The sequence below is a fragment of the Myodes glareolus genome, chromosome 7, assembly GCF_982192425.1.
Source record: "Myodes glareolus chromosome 7, mMyoGla1.1, whole genome shotgun sequence".
In the NCBI taxonomy this organism is placed as follows: Eukaryota; Metazoa; Chordata; class Mammalia; order Rodentia; family Cricetidae; genus Myodes; species Myodes glareolus.
In genome coordinates, this window is record NC_142032.1 from 50039513 (window position 1) to 50064648 (window position 25136).

Sequence of the window (25136 nt, forward strand, 5' to 3'; positions counted from 1 at the left end):
CTTTCAGCTAACAATACGGACCTTAGGTTTTTTCTGTGTTCATATAAAATGTCCTCATTCTTTCTTATGTCTGTGTAATAATCCAGTGTATATATCATTTATTTCAATATCTCCACTCGCTGTTTAGATTGTGGTGTTCTGCTACAGCAGATAATGCTATTACTAATAACCTGGTACACCCGTGACCACGTCTATAGGATAATTTCCTGAAAGTAGAATTTCTTGATCAAACAGTTATTTGCATTAAAAAAAATTTACAGTTATACTTGTCTTTGTCCTAGGTGACATTTCTTTCCTCTCTGGTTCAGGAACATTCTGAATAATAATCCCATGAGTCAGTGCGACGTGGCCCTTCCCTCATACAGTGAAGCCTTTCCTCGGTGTGGTGTTCTTGGGAGCAGACTGGACTCATCCCTTAGCAAACATTGCTTAGCTCACCCTCTCGCACTCCCATCTGTGTCTTCCTGCTTGTCTTTTGTCTGACAATGTTTGCATGTGGGTTATGCCCAGGTGTTGTTAGGTACAGATAAAACAGTGTTAGAATTGGTTCAGCCTTTGATCCCGTGCAGCCAGTGGGGCCAGGAGGACGGTAAACAAACAGCTGACAAAGGGCTTCCAACGTAATGTCAAGTTATGAGGAAATAAAGCAGGGAAGTGTGATAGTTCATAAACCACGCATCTTCCCTGGGGCCCGTGGTAGCCAGGCAGAGCAAGATAATTACCTCTCCCTTCTGATCTGGAGAGCAGAAACGGATCTGCACCACTGATGAAAGTGACACAGACGTGTGTGTGTGTGCAGGGCTTCAAAGTCTTATGACCCCGGGTCCCACTTCCTGTCTTCCAGCTGCCTGCGTTTTTTTTCATCTGTACTTCTGGGAATCTGCTAGGCAGAGAGCCAAGTGGGGGAGATCTGTCCCAGTGCACATCTCAGGACCCACTACTACCAGAGGGCTCAGGACCTGGCTTCCTGCTCTCTGATTGGCTGAGATGTTAGGGTGAGGGAGAGGCGCCTATGTGTGGTCTCTCTGGAAGCTGGGAGGAGACTTTCTGGTGCAGGGCACTCTCTAGTGAAGCCATGAAAGACAACGAATTGTCTGCATTTGTACTCTGTACATTTTTGTCTGGAGGAGGTAACAATTGTTGAGAAAAATTGCATGTTTCTGGACAGTAGAATTTACTTAGGAGGTTGGGAGCTGAGACTTACAAAAGGCAAGGAAGAAGGAACCTAATAACGTTGTGGGGGACAGGTCACAAAAGGCCTTAAATGTGAGGGTCACACATGGAGACTGGCTATGAGGAACCCCTGGAAACTGCTTGTATTATTAGAATTATGAAACATCATGCAAATTTGTGGTGGCATTTCAATTGTATTTTAATAAATAAACTTTGCTTGGGGATCAGGAGTAAAACAGCCACACCGGTCAGTCTTTCAGCCAGGCAGTGGTAACACACACCTTTAATCTCAGTATCCACACTAGTTGCCATAGAAACCGGGCAGTACATGCCTTTGATCCCAGTGGTGCACACCTTTAATCCCAGAACTAGAGAGGATTATAAAACAGGAGGACACAACTCTCAGTCACATTCTCATCTGGATTACCATTTTGGACTGAAGTTGAGGTAAGAGCCAGTGGCTGAGTGCTTTGCTTTCTGGATCTTCAGGTTGAACACTAGTTTCTCTCTGTGAGCTTTTATTAATTGTGCATCAGTAATTGACATTGTGCTTTACGGAGCCAGTGTGACTTAAGAACAGGAGATGAGTAGAAATAAGACCACTGCAGCATTTCAGGCTCCCCCATAAGGGGAGGGCCAGGGTAAGAAAGCAAGATGTGGTTGGCTATTGCTCAGGAGAGACTTGCAAGAGTGATTCTGGGGCAGCTGCCGGAGTGGTGAGGAAGAATGAAAATGTGGGAGTGGGCTGGCAAGATGGCTCACTAGTCAGGATGCTTGCTGCCAGTCCTGATAAACCAAGTTCAGTCTCTGAAATCCATGAGTGGAAGGAAAGAGCTGATTCCTGCAAGCTGTCCTCTGACCTCCATATATGCACTGTGGAACAGACACACACACACACACTCACTAAAAAAAAAATGAAAAAAGTCCAGCAGGGGTCAAAAGGTCAAGGAGGTGGGGCATGCATTGAGAATGCACACTTTTAAGCCTCCAGAATCAAGGAAGAGGGAAAGCCTCTGCTGAGGAGTCAGTGCTGCCTATTCAGGGCCCCAGAACCTCCAGTAACACCCTGGCTTGTGGGAGGAAATAATTTCTAAGCAGTCAGATGCTCTGCTCTGCAGACTCACTACTGAGTCAGTGGCAAGATGTTCAGTGTTTGTCCCTTGAAGCTCCAGGGACAATGCGGGCTGGGGCTTCACTGAGCTGAGGTCTTCAAGCTCCACTTTCACTACAGAAAGTGAGTCCCTTTGGGAGAAGCGTTCGACCCGGCTGAGGCAGAGTCGTGACTGCTCTACCTGGCGACAGGCCCAGACTGCACAGTCTTACTGGGTCAGTGCCACTCAGGCGGAGCTGGACACACAAAGCAGCCCCAGGCAACAGAGAGGCAGTTGGAGCTGTGGTCAGGCTTGGTCTCTCAGTGATGGATGAAGCCTACCTTAGAGGAGTGTGGCCATAGGAATGCTGCACGTTTGTAGAGATTCAAGTCTGTTAGACTCTTTTACTCCGAAAGAACCTCAGTGCTTCTTTTGGCTCTCAGTGACATTTGTTTATCTTTTAACATTTTTTTCTATGATCAAAGTAAACTGCATACAGATACAGAATTCCCAAACAATAAATAAAAACCTACTTTAAACATTTTTAGTGTTTCTATTCTTTGGCATCTTTTATACATGTGTACACTAAGTTTGAGCATTTTCAACCCCCGTTGCCCTCACACCCCTCCCTCTCACCTCCTTAAACCCTTTCCCCCAACAGTCCCTCTCCTTTTTTTTGAGTCAATGAGTTTAATTTCATTCATTCACTCATTTGCTCACCCATTACACAGCTGGCAGGCGTTTATTGATCTGCAGGAGAGCATGTGCCAACAGCTGCATAGCATTGCCAGTATTGTGTGGCTTGCACTTACAACGAGCTTTAAGTACAGTTCTACTTCCAGGGGGTCAGGAATGTTCAGAAATAATAGATGGGCATGTGCATAGGTGGAAAGTTGTTGTCTCGACCTCCGTAAACTTCTCGAAGGGACCAGTGACTCTGATGGGTCCTAGGAGAGCTCTGTCAGTGTTGCATAATTTGGAATCACCCAGCAGGAGAACCCCAGGAGGGACTGTTGGTTAGTTTGGTTAGATTAGTTTGGTTTATAGGTGTGCCTGTGGGGGATTTTCTCGATTGCATTAGTTGAGGTGGGAAGACCTGCCCACTGTGAGTGACATCATTCCCTAGGGAAGGGGGATCTGTCGTGCAGAAGAGCGGAGAGAGTGAGGCTGCTGTGCATGTATTACATCATTGCTCTGTGCTCTTGACTGTGGCTGTAATGTGACTGTCTGCCTCAAGTTCTCGCTACTTTGACTTCCCCACAAGGATGAACTGTAGCCTGTAATTGTGAGCCAAATAAGCCCCCTTTCCCTTAAGTTCTTTGGTTGGGATATTTTGCCATATTAACAAAAATGAGACTCAGGCAGACACGAATTGGGAAGCCTCTTACCTTGTTCTCTTTTGCTGTAGCTATAACCAAATCTCTGAGCCGAGTGATTTTTTTTTTTTAAAAAAACGAAGAGGTTAATGTAACTCGTGGTTCTGGAACATGGGAAGTCCAGAAGTTGTGCCTGGTAGCACTGGGCAAATGGGAGCAAATAGACAGCAGATGTGTTCAGAAGAGGACATAAGGAGCCGCCTTGCTTTCTAAGCGGCTTTCACAACATCAGTCAGTCCCTTGAGAGCAAGACGAGAACTCTCCGAAGAAAAGCATTCTTCCCCTCTGACAACCTCATCGCCTCTTACACGCCACAGCTGCCCACAAGGCTGCAATGGAGGCCAGATTCCAGCAAGAGTACCCTAGCATCTGGGTTCAGACTCAGTTCTCTGTCCATGTCTTTCCCACTCGGTGTCCTGAGATGACTCGTGTAATAAAGTGTTGAGTGATGATAGCTTAAGTGCCCCAAGATTTTCTCTCCTGAACATTGCACTCGATGTTGTTGAATAAGGAAGCAAAACCCATGAAGACCAAGGAGAAGATCATGCGAAAAACTCTGACCGCATGGCTTGTAGCTCAGAGAACTTTATTATTTTGAGTAATTGGTTTGAAAGTCCGGTGCACATGCCTCAGAAAGGTTAGGATTAAATCAGTTTTGACAAAGGCAGTAACATTTCGCAGCTAGTTAGCTTCTGTGGGCTGTGGTCTTCATCATTCATAAAGCAGTAGAATAGGTGGTGTTGGTACTGAGGCTGATAAAATTTCCTGTGCTCTTTCTGAAGATGGGACCCAAACTCCCTGAGCATTGGCAGCGCCCCTTAAGGGAGTGCTCCAAATCACTCCTGCCTAAGGGGAATTCCATGTGGTCCAGCAGGGAGCTAGCAGCTGCGGGCCAAACTCAGGTCACATGATGTGTGACAACTTAGACTGAGCATTTTTTTTAATTTGTTATTATTATTTTGGGGGTGGGGGTTGTCCTCTGCCTGAACTCTGTGGCTCTTGTTATTGTCCCACTCAGCCTGTACTAGCTTCTCATCAGAAATGTTTTGCAAGATGCCTTTGTTTTCTTTCTGCTTCCAGGGACCAGAACATCCAAATCCTGGGAAGAGCTTCAGCGCCCGTGGCTTCCCACGACATTGCTACCTTCCAGACAGCGAGAAAGGGAGAAAAGTAAGAGCAGATGTTCTACAATAGGGATGGGGGTTGATTTCGTTTCTGCAATGCACAGAGCAGAGGGAACTGGTTTCTTTTCACTGTGTATACGCAGTAGTGAGGTCATATTGGAGTAAACCATAGGTAATTGGTATCATTAGGATGTTTTATTTGATTTTTTTAAAAATCTGTATGTGTGTTACATGTGTATGATATCTGGGATTGCAGACACTCATATTCCACAGTGTGCATATGGAAGTCCAAGGACAACGTTCAGGGGTTAGTTCTCACATTGTGCTTTGAGGCAGGGCCTCTCCTGTTTCTTGCTGCTGCATCGCCTACTCCAGACTAGCTGGCCTGAAAGCTTCCGGGTGATTCTTCCATTGCTGCCACCCCTCCCTCCACAGCAGTGCTGGGATTATGATGTGAACCACTGCATCCAGCTTTTAACATGGGTTCTGGGGATTTGAACTCAGGTTAGGCTTGCATTCCTAGTGCTTTCACCCACTGAGTCATCTCACCAGCCTGATTAGAATACTCTTGCAGATAGTTGGGAGTAAATTGGTTTCCCCTCCTCTCCTCTGAGTAATACTGGCAATAACTCACCTATGTTAGGATCCTTATCTAGAGCCCTGCTGTTTAAAGCTGGTCCTGGGGAAACACTTGTGGTAACTCCTAACAGCACAACAGAAACTCAGGACTGGAATCTATTTCATCTTCTCAGGATCCCGGATTGATCTAATCTGAGCACTCTTGAAAGCATGAGCAGAGTATTCTGGGATCTTTGTTGGTGGGAAATTATTTTGTTTGTTTTCTGGATTCCTTGTAATTCATCATCAAGACTTCTCAATATTTTAGTTGGAAGGACTGGATTTTCAGAGTCTTGCCTGATGTCAAGAGGGCTAAGAGCATTAGTCTTGGGGACGTATTGGGGAAATGTAAGAGGCATGCCTTTTTAGTCAGCTTCCATTCCAGATCTGAGAAGCCTACCCAACAAATATCTGTCTTTCTACATTTTGAGTGTCAATGGCTATGTTGCTGCGGTGGGTTTAAAGTTTGAGCGTATGCAGGCATGCTTGAGCTCCAGCAAACTGCCACAGACCATAGAGTGGTTCATAAACAGCAGATGTTTATTTCTTGTAGTGCTGGGGTCTAGGAGGTCCAAGATCAAGGTGCTGGCAGAGTCAGAATCTGGCAAGGGTTCACTTCCTGCTCATAGACAAAGCCTCTTCTCTCTGTGTCCTCAACAGGGAGAGAGGGCAAAAATTCTCTTCTCAGTCCCTTTTTCTAAGATGTTGATCTCATTCAGTGGCATTCATTTATGTGACATAATGAACCTCAGAAAGTTCCATATTCTAATGCTGACTTTGGAGATGATGACGAGAAGTTCACATGAATTTAGGGGGTGCATAAGCACTTACCCCAAGACTCCCCATGTGTCTTCGTGTTTTGGAAGCCAGACTGAAGAGTTTCCAAGAAATGTAAATGAGACCATAGAGTGGTCTTGCAGGACCTCTGACAGGATTCTAATTGATACGGAAAACTCTAGATCACAGGGATACAGGAAGGCAAGATGTCTTCGTGGTGAACAACATGTGCAGCTTGAGAGTCCCAGAAAGTAGTCAGGAAAAGATTCCTACTCAAGCTTGTGTACATCCACCCCTTAATCCTGGCTTATTGCTCTTTAAAAATTCTTATTTGAAAATATGTCTGTGTAAAAGAAATATCTCTGTGTGTACAGCCTTTACACCCAATGTAAATTGTCCTGGAATTATTGATTCTCAGCTGGCCAGAGGTTTCAACCCGACTCCAAACTGGAGGCTTCCGTTTCCCCCTTCTATCTCCTAATACGCCCTATCTTTCCATACTGCTTCAGTGTCACGGGGTGTGGACATGTTCTGCCCTTCCAACGAGGAAAAGAGTAGTTTGTAACAAGGACAAGACCAAGAAAGATGCACTACGGCCCTGTCCTCAAATTGAGAGTGAGAATTAAGGCAGGCAACTGTTCTCCACCAAGAGACAAATTTCTGTGCTTCAGCCTAAGATCTGCAGCTGAATGTCTCCACTGTAAAGTCTGCTGTTAAGACTGCAGTCATGGGCTGGGAGTGTGGTTCAGGTGGTAGAATACTTGCCTAGAATGTGGGCAACCCTGGCTTTCATCCTCAGCACTTCTAACCGAATACCTTACACTTGCCTGTAGTCTCCATGCTGAACCTGTTAAGTTTGAGGTCATGCTGGGATGTGTGAGGCTGTCTCAAACAAACACAAGACTACATCCACGTGGCTGAGGGCTACTCTCTTTCTAGACCTTTCTCTTTGTGTAGCAGCAGACCTCAAACCCTTGGAAGCCAGTCTGTGCACATTCACCATCTTGAATTCTTGCTTTCAGTGACCAAATACACTCAGCCCATTCCTCCCTGCATTGCCTTCCCAGCCTCTCACTCCTCTGTTAATCCTACAGGAGACTACCTCATTTTTTTTCTTGACACCATGTCAGTTATCCCAAAGCACAATTTCTGGCATCAAGCACCTTTGTTTAAAAGAAATCAATTTTTCAAGCAGCACATGATGCTTCAATGGCCTTTCCCTGTCTTTTTTTTTTTTTCAAGAAATACTTGTCGTGACTTAACGTAAGTCCCCACCATACAGGATGGATGTAAACCATCTCCTCTCACCAATTTTTTTTAGCAATACTGTTATTAGTCAGTGCCCTTCATACCCACAGCTCCATGATCCTAAACTTGGGCTTTGTTGCGGGTTTTTGCAGCTGTGCCATACTTTTTGTTCTGCCCTTCCTAATGATGATTCAGTAAGAGACCCTGTCTCAAAAAAGAAAATGGGTGGAGAGCACTCCAGTAAAACACAGCTCCTCCAGTGGCTTCCGAGTGCACACACATACAGTTGCATGTACCCACACATGTGCATATGCTTACGCCGCATATGCACACAACACAATCCTTGGGGTGGGTGATCCTATTGGCATTTTATAAACAAACAAATTAAAGTTCAGAAAGATGTTTGAAGTTGTCGGAAAGTGACAGAGCTGAGATTCACTATAGAATGCCCAGACTCCAATTTCAAGTCTCTTTCTCTTCTTCTGGGTTACTTAGAGCATCACGATGAAGGACCGGGGGTGGTTGGGGACCTTGGGATGAATCCACCATCTGAAGACGAATACTGAACAACTGCCTGTGGTCTCTCAACTTTGTTGCCCTAGGTTCTGAAGCTGCTTCTGGTGGCCTGGGATCGCCGCCTCATCTTTGCCATTGGAACCTCCAGCACCACGGGCGAGTCCGACACTGTCATCTGGAATGAGGTGCACCACAAGACAGAATTTGGCTCTAATCTCACTGGCCATGGCTACCCAGATGCCAATTACCTGGATAATGTGCTGGCTGAACTAGCTGCCCAGGGTATCTCTGAAGACAGCACTGCCCAGGAAAAAGACTGAGGTGGGGTGGGGGGAACTGGGGACCACATGGCAGGAAGTGAAGAGAGTCACGTGGAAGTTGATGCCATGCCTCCTGACTCCCTTGTTTTCTTTCTTGTTCTGTCTCCACCTCGCACTCCTCTTGGTCACAGAAGGCACTAGATTAAGGTGATGTCATTCATAAACTTTATCCAATACAAACAGGATGTGGGATGAGGGCCACCCCCTTTGTCCCCATGGAGTTTTCAGTGCTGGGAAAACAAGAACCTGCACCTCTCCTTTCCCCGAAGCAGGGATGTGGTCAGCACACTTAGGGTATGGGCAGTGCCGAGGCACTCCATACCCTGGCCTTGTGAAGCTGAGATCCCGTGCCTCAGCTGGCTTCTTGCTGCTTCCTCTCTGCTTTGATGGCAGAGTTTCTGCTTTTCTTTTTTCCTCCCCTGGAGTCAGGGAGCTCTCACTGTGCAAGACTGAGGAGAGAGGTATAGACTGCTCTGACATCAGAAATCGGATGCCTTGGTATATGTTAAAGGAAGCAGTTCATGCTAAGAGGGTCAGAGTCAAAAGCCTCTGGGAGCATGTTCAGCTCTCATTATAGTCCCTGGCTTCTCTGGGCCCTGCCCTCTTCTTCCTCATGTCATTGGCCTGTCCATAGGCATCTGGTTCTCTCATGTGGATGGAAGGACTCAGGGATTCCTCTCTGGGGTGGCATCATGTGATGCTGTTTCCAGCCCCTGTCTGATCAAACCAGAGCCTGCATCCCACTGAGCATCTGCACTATCCTCAGGGAGGGGAGCCCATAGCCTTCTTCCCAACTCATCTCAGACCAGCTCAGTTTCATCAGGTCACTGTGAGTTGGAGCCCGTACTGGTCTCCATGTCATCTGTGTATGCGCATATGTTTGTGTGGGTGTGTGTGCATCACTGGGCTAGGTTGTTGGGAAAGTCCCATCATGTCTCCGAATTCTCTTTCACATATCAAATCCCAGTTCTGTTGAGGATCCCATAGTGAAGGTGTGGCCCTTCCTTTGTGTTTTCTCACCCTTTACCAGCCCATCTCGTGATGAACTTGGACCCTGATGTGCATAGACCTGTACATGGGAAGATGTGTTGATGCAAGAGTTAGATCGATCTTTCTCTTATTAATATTAGATCAGAGCCAACCTCCATCCAGTCTTGTTTATATGAGAGCTCAATTCATCTCTATGCAGTTTTGCTAATTCAAGGCCAGAGATGCTACCGGTCCCTTTTTCTTCAGCCCCCATCTAATACAGGTTGACTAAAAGCATGGTGGTGGGAACCTCTTTAGTTCATTCCTAACATGGTTAGGAACACATTGTAGTCTTCTCTAACCTGCATCTGGGTGTTGTCCCAAGATCCAGTCTGTCCCCAACGTTTTCTCACGTTTAACTCCATTAAAGAATGGACTAGGTATCTGGTAAGAGAGAATGAAGAATCAAAAAGGGAAATCAGTGGCCCCTTTGGAAGTGGGTTCTTTGAACTGTGTTTGGGGAAAGTTCCTCTGAATACTAATTCGAATTTATGTAACTCATGTTGTGGGTTTGATGTGTATATGTGTATGTGTGTGTATATATACATATATACACCAAATATATGTATATATATATTCATATATAACTCGTAAGATTTGAAAGGTTTTGATGCTTGAAGAAGAAACAGAGAGGAATAAAGCAACCTTCCCCAGTGGTACTTAAGTTGTAACTGGAGTCCACATTTTCATGACACCCTGCTCCACACATGCCTGCTTTGGGGCCTCCAGCATTGTTGATAAGGCTGGGAGAATCAGTCCAGTTCCCTGGAACATGCTGGTACTGAGTTTTCTTTCACTCCACAAATGGCTAGGGGGAGCTGTGGTAGGGGAGAGTGTTTGGCCATCTTATTTGGAGCGCTTTTATCTGTGGGAGGCCATTTTGTCTACTAGCAGACCAGGAGACTGTTGAGTTCACTGAGCCTGGGGAAAGTTTATGTCACAATAGAGAAAGAAGCATCAGAACTAAATGGAAGGCACAGCTCATGGAATTTAAGGCCACACCCATGCCTTTTATCAGGTTAACATATTTCAGAAATTATGAGAGCCTCATTGAGGACTTACAGTCATTTTTGCCTTCAGCGCCCTTGGTACCTAACTGCCCTGCTTCTTGGCAGCAGGGATAGGAAGAGAGATGGGAATCCATGGGTAGGAAAATGAGGCAGTGGGAAGCAAAGAGATGGAAACAGGCTCTGAGGTGTGGAAATGGGCAGCGGGGGGAGGGGGGTGGTGGTTCTCACAAGGCAGAGGAGAGGGGTAGCACAAGGAAGACGAAAGAGAACCCAAGAGGACTTCTAAGGGACCGATTGTTCCAGGGGGGAAAATGAGAGTTAGTCTTCATCCCTTCCAGAATTCCTGCAGAGGACTTTGGAATGGCTGTGCTTCATTTCCTTTTGCTCTAAGGGGCTATCTCACCCTCATCTTTAAACTTTCCTTGCTGAAGGAAACTTGGAAATCTCAATAGTGTACTGTCAGTGAAAGCGATTGCTTTTACCTTGCTCTTTCTCTTGTGCCAACCCCAAAAGATAGAGAATTGATTTCAATGAGTTTGTGCCCTGGGCACCAGCTACATTGACCATGGTTTTTACCCCAAGAGAAGCTCCAGTGTGCTCTGCTGGGCCAAGCAGGGGACCCCATGCTTTTCCTTTCACAGTCCCAGCACCAGCAGCCATGTTCTCCCTGCCTGGGACTCCAGGGATGACAAGTGGGATTTGTCACCCCTCATGAGACGCTGATCCCTTGAAGTTATGTGGTATATCTGTGGTTGTCTGTGCCTTTGTGTTCCATTTCCCTCTCCTTTTGTAAGACTCAGACTTCTCTGTGGTTTTAAATGTGGTCAAAAGTATTTGCCCTGGTACTGCACTGTTGTGTGCATGAGAGGATGGAGAGAAGGCTGCCTTGGCTCAAGAAATAATCACTGCCCGCTTTGCTTGTTGGTGGTCACTTATATCTCAGTGGGGGTTTCCGGGAGAGGCCTGGTGAATGTCCAGAGGTCAGGTGTTCTGTTTGTAACTGCTGTGCTTTGAAGTTCTTGGTGTTACTCTATGAGAGGATATCGCCCCCTGGTGCTCATGAGGTGTATTGCAGAACAATAAACTGCAAATGAACAAGCACAAACTGTGGTTACTCCGAAGGGCCTGCTTTTGTAGAAGTGCTTTGGCACCTGTCTCAGAAGCATGTGGGTTACTTCCTCTATATGTGAGCAACCTCAGACCGACTAGCTAGATAAAGGGAAAACCCCTTTATTTTCTGAAACTTTCCACATTTCTTCTACCCACACATTTGACCTGGCTTTACTCTAGGTTCTCCTCAAAGAGACAAACCACATGGCAAGGGAAATGAGTGTATGAACTTTGGGTGGGGGGAGGTTGTTCAGAAAATGGACATTGGCTTCTTTTGTGTGAGGGGTTGTATGTGGGGGGTGCATATGTGTGAGGGGATGGATGTGTGTGTGAAGGGATGTATGTGGGGGGGATGCATATCTGTGAGGGGATACATGTGTGATGGGAAGCGTGTGTGTGAGGGGATGGATGTGTGTGTGAGGGGGTGCATATGTGCGAGGGGATGCATGTGTAAGAGAGAAGATGCCTGTGTGTCTGCGGTGGGGGATGCATATGTGTGTGAAGGTGTGCTGGTCTTGGAACTCACATACTGAGGTTAAAGGTTCACATTAGATATCTTCCTCTGTCTTCTGCCTTATAATTTGAAGGCGGGTTCTCTCAGTGCACCTGGAAATGGCCATTTTGGCTAGAATAGTTTGGCTGACCAGTGAGCTCCAAGAGTCACCTGTCCCTAGTTTTGGAGCCTGTCCTGGAACTAGCTCTTGTAGACCAGGCTGGTCTTGAACTCACAGAGATCCGCCTGCCTCTGCCTCCCAAGTGCTGTGATTAAAGGCGTGCATCACCACCACCCGACACCATCATGCATCTTTTACATGGATGTTGGGGATATACTCAGATTCTCATGGTTAAATAGCAAGCACTTTACTGAACCGTCTTCTTGTCCCTGAACACTGACTTTCATTGTCAGGCAGTTTTTTTTCTCAAATAATTATTATTAAGCATCTGAGTAATCATAGGAATACAAAAACTAGAATCAACTGTCCATCCTTCCTTGTCACCAAACTGTGTCTCCATCTCTGAAATCCTATGGAGTGTGGCTTTCTCAGAAACCAGCCCTGGTGTTTATGTAGACTCCAGCCTTAGAAAGTCAGAACCCAGCAGAACCCCAGAGCCCACCCAGGGCTTTGTGAAGTGACTTGAACCCCCACATTCTGGCTTCATACAGAGAGCACCCGACCAGAAGGTTGCTGAGTACACATTTTAATGCATCTTTGCACACATTCTTGTTAGTAGAACTACACATTTATGGAACAGATAGTAAACATTTCCATAGGAAGTTGGTGCCTTAGGTCTAGGAGTCTCCTGCTGTGATTTGCTGTACAGACTCAGTAACCCTTAAAGAATTCACAGGGAAAAGTCAGCACTTCAGGACAAATTCTTAGCTTGACTGAAACAAAACTCACCCAGAAACCCACAAGGCATAGAGGAAAAAGTTTTAATATTGAACATTTTAATACTGAAAGGACAGGTTTAGTGAAACAGTGATAAAATCAATCCCTCCCTCTTAGCTGAGCAGGAGGGAGGGCAGAGTTCAAATTCAGCTGTTCAAATTCAAGTTCATCTCAGCTGGAAGTGAACGAGTCATTCTTCCCACATTCCCAGAGGCTGGAACACTCAGAGCTCTTCAGAAGACCTACTGTGTGCACAGCCTTTGACTGTAGACAGTGAGGAGAGAACACACGGTCTTTCATAGAAGGTAGCTCACTGGTCATGTGCTGTGGTGAATAGGTACACAATTTCTGAGGCAGCTGAATTAAACCATATATTAAAATTGAGCAAAACCCCAACTATTGTCCAGTGTCAATAATGTGCCCTGCCAGATGCCCCATGGAAGTTATCCTGCAGCTGAAATAAATGTCACAGGTGGTTCTGGAGGCCTTTTGCTGTTAATGATGTAAGATTTTTGTTTTGTTTTTAATCACGTCAGCCCTGTTTCTAGCCATGAAAAACAGCAAAGCCTAAAGGGGTGGAAGTTCTGTATAGTTTTAATTTTAGGGAGGAAGTAAATGCTTAAATGGGGGCTTATTTTGACTTTTTGCGCTTTTCACCCCTAGGAAAATAAAAGCTGTTTTTTGGAGTATAGGGGTGTTAATGTTTGTCTGCCCCACACACGTGGTGAGAAGATGGGAAGGAGAGAAGTAGAGAGGAAGAATGAAGGAAAGAGAGGAAGGGGTTATGTTTTTGAAACATAAACGTGAAACCATAATGCTTGATCTATCCAAAGCACAGCTTCATTCGGGTCCTCATTTATAATGCTACTAGTTGACAGATGGAAGAATTCAATTCTAGAATAGTGGCATTGTCTCCAGAACCCCAGTTTTTATCCTTAGTTACTTGTTTCCCCATAGGTCCTTCATCCTTCACTTCCTAACAGAAAACTGGAAGTTAAAACATTTTCTGAGGACTTGTTAACACTGTTCAGAAGCCCAAGACTGATCTAGACTGAGCCCTAATTCTGGGGCAGTTGGGGAAAGTGGAATTCGTAGAAGAATTCGTAGAAGAATTCCACTGGGAGAGGGCAGTCTGTACATCAACACAGAGTCCTTAAAGCTAAAGAGTAGTGGCCACCTAGGCCTCCTGTGGCATGTCAAGGTCACATCTGCTGTATGGTCTGTGAAACCCAGAGCTTCCTTAAAAACAAAACAGAAGTAATAAGGTACTCAAAGCACAAACCCCTTCTGCTCACAAACTGGAAAGCCTTTTGAATTCAGGCTAAATTTCTAATCTCCAAATCCAGTCTCTCCACGTCTCTACTTTGAGTTCACATGCATTCAGGTAGAGACAACCGTGAGAATGGATACACACCCGCTTCATGCCTTGGTCCTAGTCCAGCCTTTTCTGAATGAAGCATCCCCCTCACCCCATACCCTTCAATTTCCTGGTGCAGAGGCCTAAACAAGAAGTCCCATAGCGGTGATACCTGCTTTTTGTGGCAACCGTCACTTCAGTACTTAGGAAGGCAGATGTAGAGAAAACCTAGTGAAAAACGTGCTTGAAGCTGTAGCTGGAATTAACAAGAGACTGTTATTTGAAGACAATTAAGCTGGACTGGGATCCTGTTCTCTGATGGAGGCTGATGCATCTGTTGCTAAACTTTCAACCAAACTCTCACGCTCATCAATTGCCTGGTATTCCTTCTTCTTGTACTTCCGGGTGCTATAGATGGCCAAGGCAATGACGACTCCTAGTGCCGCGATGACTGCCAAGGTGATTCCAGCAGCTTCTCCTCCTGACATACCACTGTTGTCCCCATGGATAACTGTCATGGCTCTACGCAACTCCAGTGGCTCCCCCAGCTTCCATTGGTTGGTCTGGGGGTCTTTAATCCAGGATCTGGCAGTCTCACTACTGGTCACTATGACGGTGTTGGTGGCAGCTTGGCTCATGAGGGGTGGTTTGGTGTAAGGTGGGAGTCTTACAGGGAGCAGAGACCCTCCTGTAAAGACCCCAGCCTTGACACAGTAGGACACTTGGCATCCATCACTGATAACAGCTAGGTGTTGGCTGAAGCCCCCAGGGCATTTCTTGAGAGATGGTGCCCCTGCGTTTTTGGATGTATTGGAATTAACCAAAGGGTTCCCCGTGATACAGCTAAAGAATCCACCAAAGGGGACTGAAAACTTGTACCCCAACTCATAATCCAGAGAAACACATACCTTGAGGTTCTCAAACAGTCTCAGTGGAATATACCCAGCTGGGCATGACTGTGCATTTGTCTTGGGGTTGATGTTCTTGTCAGTGAAGACTCCCCCAAAGAGAAGTCCGGAGTTTTCAGGTACCTGGCCAGTGGCTGCACACCAATAAGCTCTGAATTCAGCCTTGGCCACTCGGAACACATCTTCACACACCGTCTTGCAGAAGATTTTGAGGGTGCACTTCTTTTTACATTCCAGGCGACTATAACCCTCTTCGTGGGTCTGAGACAGCAAATGGACAGGGGTGTAGCCAGAGGGGCAAGAGAAAGCACCAGTGAGCAGATTCTTCTGCTCCAGGTTTTGGCAGAGAACATCCCCTGACAGCTCAGTGCATTGCTGGTAAACTCCACCGAAGGTGAAGTTGGTCACTTTCTCGTCACAGGAGCCGTCGTCCATATTGGCTTGAAAATCGAAGTTGGGAGAATCAACATTTGTGCAGCCAGGGTGGGTGTTAAAAGTGTAATAGTGTCTCACAGCAGTTTCCACTGTCTTCGACAGCTTCTTCACCAAAGGACCTGGCAAGCCAGGCAGCTTGTCAGGCTTGATGAAGAAATGCAGAGGCAAGCCCTCACGGTCTATTGCCACCAGGTGGTTAGTGATGCCCTTCTGCCAGGTTTCTAAGGTGATACCTGGGTAAAATGGAGCCCCACCCATGCTCTGCATCCTGGAGTTGGTTCTGTTAGCAAGGTAGCTCTTGGTCAAAGCATTCTGGGAGCTGTAGCCCGCCTCAAGTTTGAAGTTCACAATGTTTAAGAAGGCAATCCCAGCAGAGGCAGTCACTGCGTTCCGGCTGTTCTTGTTGTCCAGGAGGAAGGAGGACCTTATGTGGTCCTCTTGAACCAGTGCGGCCCCAGCATCCACACTGGTGATTACGTGTGTGCCATAGTTGAGGACCAACAGTTCTGCCAGGTAGGTGGCCATCTTTGTCTGGTTTTTCTCTAGCTGGTCACAGATGTCCATAAGTGCTTTCATAAACCCCAAGCTGAGTTCTGAAGTTGGGCTATTTTTGACAGTGTAGACCAGGTTTCTTACCTGAACCCTGGTGGTTACAGCTTGGTCCTTTACTTGAAGGTTCTTCATTCTTTGGAACTCAGAAGAGAACTTGCCGTTGACTTTAGAGAAAAGGGAGAGTTCTGTGTTGATGGAAAATGAGGTGGTGCTCAGGTAATTCACCCAGGAGTCCAGGATTTCTGAGTTCATGTCCAGGTTGCTCTCTTTCTGAGGAATAGTGAAGACTTGATCGGGGATGATGTACTGTCCATCTTCTGTGGTCTTACAGTTGGTGTATGTCAAGTCCATCACCCGTCCCATGTCTATGTTTCTCAGATTATCCCAGCCGCCTCCTGGTAGGACCTCCAAGACAGGTAGTTTCAAGGCATCCTTGCATGTTTGAAATCCAGTCTTAACTGTCTCTCCAGGAGGCTTGTCTGTTTCTACATGTGCTGTCATCGTCCAGATGATGAGCATAGCCATGAAACTGTTCATGATGCAGACAGTTCCAGCCATGTTCGTGCCCCAGGCATCCACCAGCAAGACTGGAGAAAGAAGAAAAATGGGAAAGAAAACGGTTGCTGAAATAGAAATTTCTATAGTTCTCCTAAAACCATCAGTTCCTCTTTATGCTGCTCTAGTTACAAAATAGAGAAATGAAAGCTGGTTGGAATGTTAGAGATCATTAGGACCTTGTAAAAATTATTCTACACTGGATAAACAAAGTACCCTCTTTATCATTTACTCCCCTGTGTCCCCCACCCTGCCTTTCTTTTTCTGAAGTGACAGATAGCCAGTAAAAGACACCTACCTCTTCTCTATCAGAAGGCTCTGGTCTGGTTTGACTAGTTTCAAAACTGCCTGACTGTTGGCTCCTGTAATCGCTTTACTAGTTTCTTTTTACTGGAAATGCCAGTTAGTAGCAACTTTGCCCTTATTTGCATACCCCGCCTCCACTAGACAGGGTACTCCATGTCAAGGACAAATCTTAAGAATCTCATTGGCCCACTGAAGTCGAAGGCTGTCCTCTGAGGAGGAAAGAGTAAAGAAACTCAGATACTTTTGTTTTGTGAGATCTCATTGTTACAAGTTACCACAATCCTGCTTTGGATATGGAGTTATCTGGGGCTGAGCTCAAAGGTCTAGAAAAGCATTCCATTTGCCATATGTTGTGAAACTTCAGTCTGAACTGTCCTGAGCATACTGTGTGACGGTGAGGGCTCCCACACTGGGCTGTCTTTCTCCTTTCAGATCGAAATATTCCAGACGAGACAAAGCCACACTATAAATTTTGTTTGGCTCAAAGCATACAGTGTCCACACATTTGTCTGTTCTTCCCTGTGTGTGCAATTTTAAAGTAAGTCATAACTGACCAAGCCTTTAGCTTTTCCATCCCATTATTGAGTGTATATACTCAGGAAAGCTGTTATTTATTGCTCGGGTTAAAAATATTAGCATTAATTTCTTATATTGCCAGGAAAACATACCCTTAGGAGTTTTCTTTTCTTCTCCCCATTTTGGGCAGGTACTGACACCAGCTCTTTCAGATTTATAATTCAGAGAGATGTATTCTTTCCCAGTGATCAAGTATCGGGATTAAGGGAAGCTCAGATGAATTACATAGTTTGAAAAACTGGAGTGGTCTCAGTACATTTTGCTGGCCGCTAGGGACTCCATAATAGATTAAAAAGTTTCACATGGCACCCTCATGACACCCCAGATGATTCTATGTACAGGATGCAAAACAGAATCCTGTTTCAGCCACAGGTTAGTACTGTCGCCTGTGTACAGGCTATGAAGATCCCAAGGAACTGAATTTTCTCAGGCTGTCAGTGAGACAGCCGAGAACATTTTTAGAAGGGACGAGGCTGTCCTTCACCGACTTGAGTTTCCCTAGTCACTTTTCAGGCTCCAATGGTGCTCTGTAAATCCAGAAGGGCCTCTCTGTGGGTCTGTTTATGCCAAGGTATTTGAGGAAACCTTGATGAATGAATTTGCAAACAATGTCCAAGCAATCCTAAGCTAGAGAACACAGCCCAGCCACTGCAGAGGATGCTCTAGTTCATAAAAATCGGGCTATATATACCTCAGGAGAGAGCCCAGAGTTAAAAGACTGAAAGTTGAATGTCCTTTAGCACTTGGCAATAACTCAGTATTTGTACTTTCTTTAATTGTTTCATGTACACTCATTTGAAGAAAGGCTAGTCATTTCTCCTTATTCTCTCTTTTCTAGATCCCGTGGTTGTGATTCTGTGGGTGCAGGGTATTTTGTGCAGGTATGAGGACCTGAGTTTGGATCCTTAGAACCCACATAAAAATGTGGGTACAGTAGTGCATGTCTGTATCCTCATGCTGGAGGATCCCTTGAGCTAGCTAGTGAGTCTCATCAAGATGGTAAGCTTCAGGTTCAGTGAGAGACCCTGTCTCAAGAACTTAAAGTAGGGAAGCAATTCAGAAAAGATCCTGATGTCAACCACTGACACCTGCATGAGTGATTTTATCAACACATACACCTGTATATCACACACACACACACACACACACACACACGCACACACACGCACACACACACACACACACACCTCTGTTGAGACCTTGATGTCCTGAAGGGAGAGGACAAGCAAAGTAAACACAGGCAGTTCTATCAAGTCTCTCTAAATTACTAAACATTCTACCACTTTTTTTTCATTCTTTTAACTATTAGTAGTTTCCCACTCAACATTACAAAAAGCCTAAAGAAATTATACGACAATATTCTACAGCTAACACAATTTTTTCAAACTGTTTTGATTTAATGAGAGATTATTGTGTTATCATGATGTGTAAAAATGTGACTAGACCTTCAGCATGACTCCAGATATGAACAAATTTATAAAATTAGAGGCTTTAACACAAACCCATTGACAGCAGTTATATCTGCTCAGGAGAGTTTTTTCTTAAAAAATCATTTTTCTTAATTTTCCAGAGATTCTCTGGTTTTCTTGCTTTTTCAACAAGGGAATGTTTTACCTATTTGAGTTTTTAGTTTGTTTTACTGATTATTTGCTAAGTGCCAAATAACTGGATCTAATTTTGTACTAAGTAAAATAATTTGGAATGTAAGGATATATATTTTTAAAATTTGTTTTTGTGATTGTAATTAAAACATTTCTCCATTTCCACTAATTGTTATCCTATATGTATTCCTATATATATTCCTATATATATATATATATTCCTAAATATAACTTGCTCAGTCCATATAATGTTACTTGTGTTCATGTTTTCAGGATTGACCAGTTAGCACTGGACAACCAATTGGTGCCCCCCCCTTTTTTAAAAGTTTCAAATTATTTTTGGCATTTTCATGTGCTGGGGCAATTGAACACATGGATTTTATTATCCCTTTGCCCAAGGAAGTTCTCGTTTTAGTTGGTGGGAAGCAATGAAAAGAGAAGTGAAAATGGCCAGAATCCAGGACACAACCTCCATTTCTATGCCAGGGCTGGAAAGTGGGGCTCAGAATAGGCAGGTGAGGATTTGGCTTCTGTGTCTCACCCCCATTTTTTCTGTTTTATTTCTCCCAACAATTTTCTTGCTTTTTCTTGTACCTCAATATGATGCAAACACGTGTTCTCTCCAGATGGCTGCCTGGAGAGACTGAGGACTGAGGCTAACCACTGACCTCTGACCTCTCACAGAGAGAGGCAATGCTCCCATAGAAGGTATGCGTCCGTGGTGCTGAAAATCAATTTCACTTCCTCCAACAAGCAGCAAGAGGGAAGTCACAGATCTTCTTTCTTCCCCAATCTGAACACGTGTGCCACTTCAGACACTGTCATGAGTTAAGCCGTGATTCATGTCTGAGGTTCACTTCTGTGTGGGCTTGGAGCCTGTCCAGGTGTTTCTGGCATGTGCGTGTCACCAGTGGTCTAAGGTGGATGCATTAGCCAGGATCAGCACACTCTGTCAGGGATCTAAGAGACGAGCCCGAACCCCGACACACAAAGGATTACTAAATGGAGCCAAGAGCCGTGACTTTTGCAGACCCTGAAGTAAACGCTGGTGAAAACGAAGGACCTGTGTGGCACAGAACACAGTGGCAATTTTTTTATATATAATCTCTGAGCAGTCGACTTCTAACCTGATATTCTGAGCATTGCTTTGTCATCTTAGAAGAAATTCTTTGCACCAAGTTTGTCCATTAACCACAAAAAACAAGAACTCAGTGTGTCATGCTCCCCTTTACTCTGGAGAGCAAAACAAGAAGCTCCGTGGGGAATTCTGCATAGTCATATTCAACATGAAGCCAGAATTTGGCAGCCCAAACCATTTTCTGTTCTTTTCTTGAAACAGGGTCTCTCTGCATAGCCCTCCCTGGCTGACCTGGAATTCTCTATATAGGCCAAGCCGGACTTGAACTTACAGAGCTTTGGCCATATTAAAACGGGAGGAAATTTTGATGCAATCCATTGAAGCTCTGCTCCCACCTCAAAGAGAAAAGGACATGGTTTATTCTGGGTTCAAATATGAGAGACCTGGAAGCAGATCCAGATTAGAAAACATAGTAACAATCTCATGACGTTTTTCTAGAGAAAGAACGAAGACGTTTGTTCAGGAGTCAAGGTGTTTCTAAAATGCTCTGGGGAACACCAGGTAGTGGGCTTTGGCAAAGCTGCGAAGTCTCGGCTCTAAGGCCCAGGTGCTGTCTGATGACATTTACCCTTTGGGTTGGTGAAAGCAAGGGGTCTGTTTCTACCTTGCAAAAAGGACTTTACCTGATAGCCAGAAGGATTAGGTCAAACATGAAGGTAGGCAATAAGGAGACTAGAGAGAGCTCAAGATAATCTGACTCTAGACAGGCAACTTTGCACTGCTTACAATTAGAAAAGTTAGTCAGTCAACCACGTGGACTCCTCAGTGCCACTGGCACAGCCTTTTTTCTGGGAACTTCAGTTCACTGTTTCTGGCTTTGACTAAACGTCACATTTTTGCGTGGAAAGGCCAATTATGGCGTCATGCCCCATAGTGCTGGGGAAACTGATGTCTAAGAGCTGACATAGATGAGACTGAATAGGCAGGAAGGCAGACGTCTAGAGAGAGAGGGAAAAAGTTGGTAAAGCCATTAAGGGAGAAATCCTTGGTCATGTCAAGTCCAGCTATCACGATCCAAGTCTGATTTTTCTCTCTTTTTTGCCTTGTGTATCTGATACTGCATTTTATGTGATGCACAATAGATATACTACACCTAAAGATAAAATAATCAAGAACATAGGATAGCCCTAAGATGTGATGAGGGAAATACTTACTTTAATCTATTGAAAGCCTTCATTTAAAGAAAATTAATTTCTTTTTACCCACCATGAGTGTATAGATGTCCAAAGAGACAAGAAGAAAGCGTTGGGTCCCCTGAGTGACGCATGTGCTGAGAACTAAGCCTGGGTTTGATGCAAGACCACCAAATAAATGCTTCTAGCCATGGAGCTCTTGCTCCAGCCTCGCAGAATCTCCTTTTTAAACTCGATTGACTTTCCTCTTGTATCTCCAGCTGTTTGTACAATGTGACATGTTTTGTTTGATGTTTGCAATATTTGGTCTGATTCATTTTCTTTCAATTTGAGTTTTCTGTTGACGAACTTGATTTTACAGCTATAATCTCATAAGGAGTGGCCTGTCTTAAATTTAGAAAGTATTGATCTTTGACCTGAGTTATTATAGTTGTATCTTATGGATAATAACTAGATCTATCTTTAATATTTTGCTATTGTGCCAGATTTTAGTATGAGAGAGGAACTAAAAAGTCCCATTATGGAAGACATCAGTAACAGTGTGCTTCTACTTTAAATATCCTTTAACAAATTGCCATTCCCCATAACAAATATTATCAGTAACAGGGAGAGAAACAAGAGGTCAGGCATGCTAGAAAGGAGGATCCAGAAGTTTTGTAGGTAACCCAAAGATGGTTTTTTATTTTATAATCAGAAAGAAAAATGTTGAAGTCACTTCATAATTTTTCTCTCTTTTATTGGCAAAATACTTTTTTGTGGGGGTTAAGAGTACTAGCTGCTTGATGTGCCAGGCTTTGCCCAGGCCCATGGGAGGCCTCCCCCTTTTTGAATGGGGATGGAGGAGGAGTGGATGGGGAGGGGGAAGAGGGGAGGCCAGGGGAGGAGACAGGAAGAGAGAAGGTCAGTATGTAAAATACATTTTAAAAAGTACTAGCAGCTCTTCCAGAGGGCCTAAGTTCTTTCACTAGAATGCACATAACTGTTCATAACTGCCTGGAAACTGCTTTCAAGGAATCTGAGTCCCTCTCTGACCTCAGTGGACACTACATGCATGTAGTACATTTACATACATACAGGCAAAGGCCTCATACACTCAAAATATAACTTTTAACTTTTTAATATTAACTTTTTAAGATCCCTTGCTAATTATACTATAACATACCTTAAATAATCCATTCAAAAAATGTGTTGTTAGTGTGTAGCACGAATAATAAAAACCCAGAGACAGAAACCAGAAGAGCAAATCAGCCAAGCCGCTAGAGAAGTCTTACCTCTACTAAGGCTGGGTGACCACAAACTAAGCAGACTAAGCCTCTCTCTCTTCTCATTTTATATTCCCTGGTACTAAAGGCATATGACTCCCTAGGACTGGGGTTAAAGGTGTTAGCCACCACCACCTGGATTTGTTTCTGCCTTGATCTTGTATAGTCCAGGGTGGCCTTGAATTCACAGAGATCCCTCTGACTCTCTCTCCCAAATCCTAGGATTAAAGGTGTGTATCACCATTGCCTGACCTCTATGGCTTTAGCTTTGCCTCTAGTCTTCAGGCAAGATTTATTTATCAAAATACAAATAATATACCACTGCATAAGGGAAATCCAAGAGACACCCCAGATTATTGCCACTGACCTCAGTTATCTTCCAGAAAAGGAAGCTAAGACTCTATTGCTAAAGATACCACACATGCTGAACACAGAACTTAGAGGAACCGATGTGGATCCAACCTGAAAGCCTCCACCCTGAGGAATATAAAGCTCTCACAGCATTAGAAGACGCTACGAAAACAGTCAAGAAAGCAGTCAATCATATGTAGCTGTGACAATTACAAACCACAATGATCATCATTGCAGGATATCCCAAAAGGTCCAATAGTGGCACTTACGTCATGGACGCAACCAGCAGTCACCTGATATGACTTAAGGCTCACTCAATAGGAGAGAATTAAGATCAGATTTAAGGGTTTTGAGTCAAAATAGAGGTCCTTTCCCTGGTGGCGTTCCTTTAGGAAGATTTACAATAAGTAATCAATGAAAAAAAAACTAACTAAAAATTTAAATCCAAATTATACATAATAATGAGAGACACTATTTTAGGAAGGTAGGGAAAATTCTTGAGTCTTTTCAAACTTTGCAACCTTGACCAACTATCTGGTCCCTGGTGAAGCCACGGAACCTGAAGGGGAGTTTATTCTCTTGGTATTGTAACACACTTGAGTTTGGGGAAAGAAATGGAAAGTCTCATTTCCTCTTTTCTAGCTGAATCCTATATACTTATCTTTATACCCACACAAAGGTGTAGCTCTCATTCCTCATCTAAGAAGCTTCATTTTGCAGCAGGTAGAACCCATGGCAGAGAGCCACAACTGGACAAGACACAGAAAGCAACTGGCTGTGGCTGTAGGGCACCCAGTCATCATCCTCCTCCTACCCCTGTTGATACACAACACTTACACCTCAGGCTCAGGGACTTTACAGAAGAGGGAATGGAAGGGTGTTGTAAGAGTCAGAGGGCCAGGAAGTCTGCTGTAAGATAGTGTCTCCCAAAAAGGAAGTAAAGGAGAACAGAAAGTGGAGTAGAGGGAGAAGGGTGTGTATCTGAGAGAAGTTGGGGGAGGCATAGAGGTGGAGTATGATCAAATACACTGTGAAATTTTCAAAGAATTAATAAAAGTATTAAATAATAAGCAAAGGGGGGCTCTTTTGAGGTATGAAATACCATGACTATTGTTCCATTGGACATTTGTATAATTGTATAATTTGGATAAGAAATGTTAACTCAAATTCAACTGGACCTAACAGGAGTCAGTTTTAAAAGTTGAAGCTATTTCAAGGTACTCAAACATCTGCATATATTGCAGGTTTTTAGAACTTTCAGTTTGTCTTATCTTAATGCTTATGCTCAATTTGTATTCTCTTAATGTCTTATCTCAGTATTAAGGATTTATAATCCAATTAGTTGGATCCAATTAATCCTCTTTTTTTTTTAAAGTACAAAGAACTTGATTTAAGAGTTTTGAGTCAAAATAGAGATACTTCCTCTGATGGAGTTCCTTTTGGAAGATTTAAAATAAATTATCAACGAAAAAGAAAACTAACTAAAAATTTAAATCTAAATTATACATAATAATGAGGGACACTATTTTATGAAGGTAGTGAAAATTCTTGAGTCTTTCCAAACATGGTGGCTTTCTTCCAGTAAGGTAGGAGGTCTGGGTAAACAACATTCTAACAAGAATGTTACTAAAAACAGCAGCACCCTTATCATAGCTTCACTAAAGCCAATGTTAATAAGTATTAATTCTATCATCTAGAATTATACCAAGTAAGTTCAAACATCACAGACAATTCAAAATATATCTTAATAAAAAAGATTTAATAAATGTAAAATAGAGGATTAGTAAAAATACTGTCTGAGAGGGTTTAAGTCCAGCCACCTGGAGCACTCAGTTGCTGGTGTAGGCAAAGACAGGTGGCATTCACTTTTTTGAAGTCTCTGTGGATGTGTTCTCAGAAGTTGGCATGAGTTTGAGATGAGACATATGAGTTTAAGAATTTATCTCTTGAAGGTTTACAGCACAGAAGTTAATTAAAAGTATCTAATACACCTCCCCCCCCCAGGCTAAAGGAGATTTCGATGTTATTTATTTATTTATTTATTTTTAGCAAATAGATTAAGTTGTTTGGTCTTAGTTCATTTTCTAAGTTCTTCATCTTTCAAAAGTTCACAGTGGATTGAATTTTTAGGGGTCACCTTCGAGTCCCTGATACAATTTTATGATGTCACCTTTTAGTA

General features: G+C 44.0%; 2 protein-coding genes across 3 annotated transcripts in view; one reads left to right on the forward strand and one right to left on the reverse strand.

Moving 5' to 3' along the window:
- Positions 1 to 11387, forward strand: part of Dtx4 (deltex E3 ubiquitin ligase 4) — a 35447-nt gene extending 24060 nt beyond the window's left edge. For both annotated transcript variants that reach the window (XM_048430521.3, XM_048430520.3), the window contains exons 8-9: positions 4721 to 4810; positions 8010 to 11387. In XM_048430521.3, the coding sequence (XP_048286478.1) occupies positions 4721 to 4810; positions 8010 to 8243 (324 nt within the window). In that variant the 3' untranslated portion in view covers positions 8244 to 11387. The remainder of the gene's footprint in view (positions 1 to 4720; positions 4811 to 8009) is intronic.
- Positions 11388 to 12576: 1189 nt separating this feature from the next.
- LOC125397978 (macrophage-expressed gene 1 protein) lies at positions 12577 to 17044 on the reverse strand. Its single transcript, XM_048430517.3, has 2 exons — positions 16889 to 17044; positions 12577 to 16622 (listed from the first exon to the last, which is right to left on the reverse strand). Exon 2 carries the CDS (start codon positions 16591 to 16593, stop codon positions 14431 to 14433), a length of 2163 nt encoding a protein of 720 aa, XP_048286474.3. The 5' UTR covers positions 16594 to 16622; positions 16889 to 17044; the 3' UTR covers positions 12577 to 14430.
- Between the last annotated feature and the right edge of the window lie 8092 nt (positions 17045 to 25136).

Bases quoted from the DNA above. Each gene is read 5' to 3' on its own strand.
- LOC125397978 (XM_048430517.3), bottom strand. From the start codon at position 16,593: ATGGCTGGAACTGTCTGCATCATGAACAGTTTCATGGCTATGCTCATC.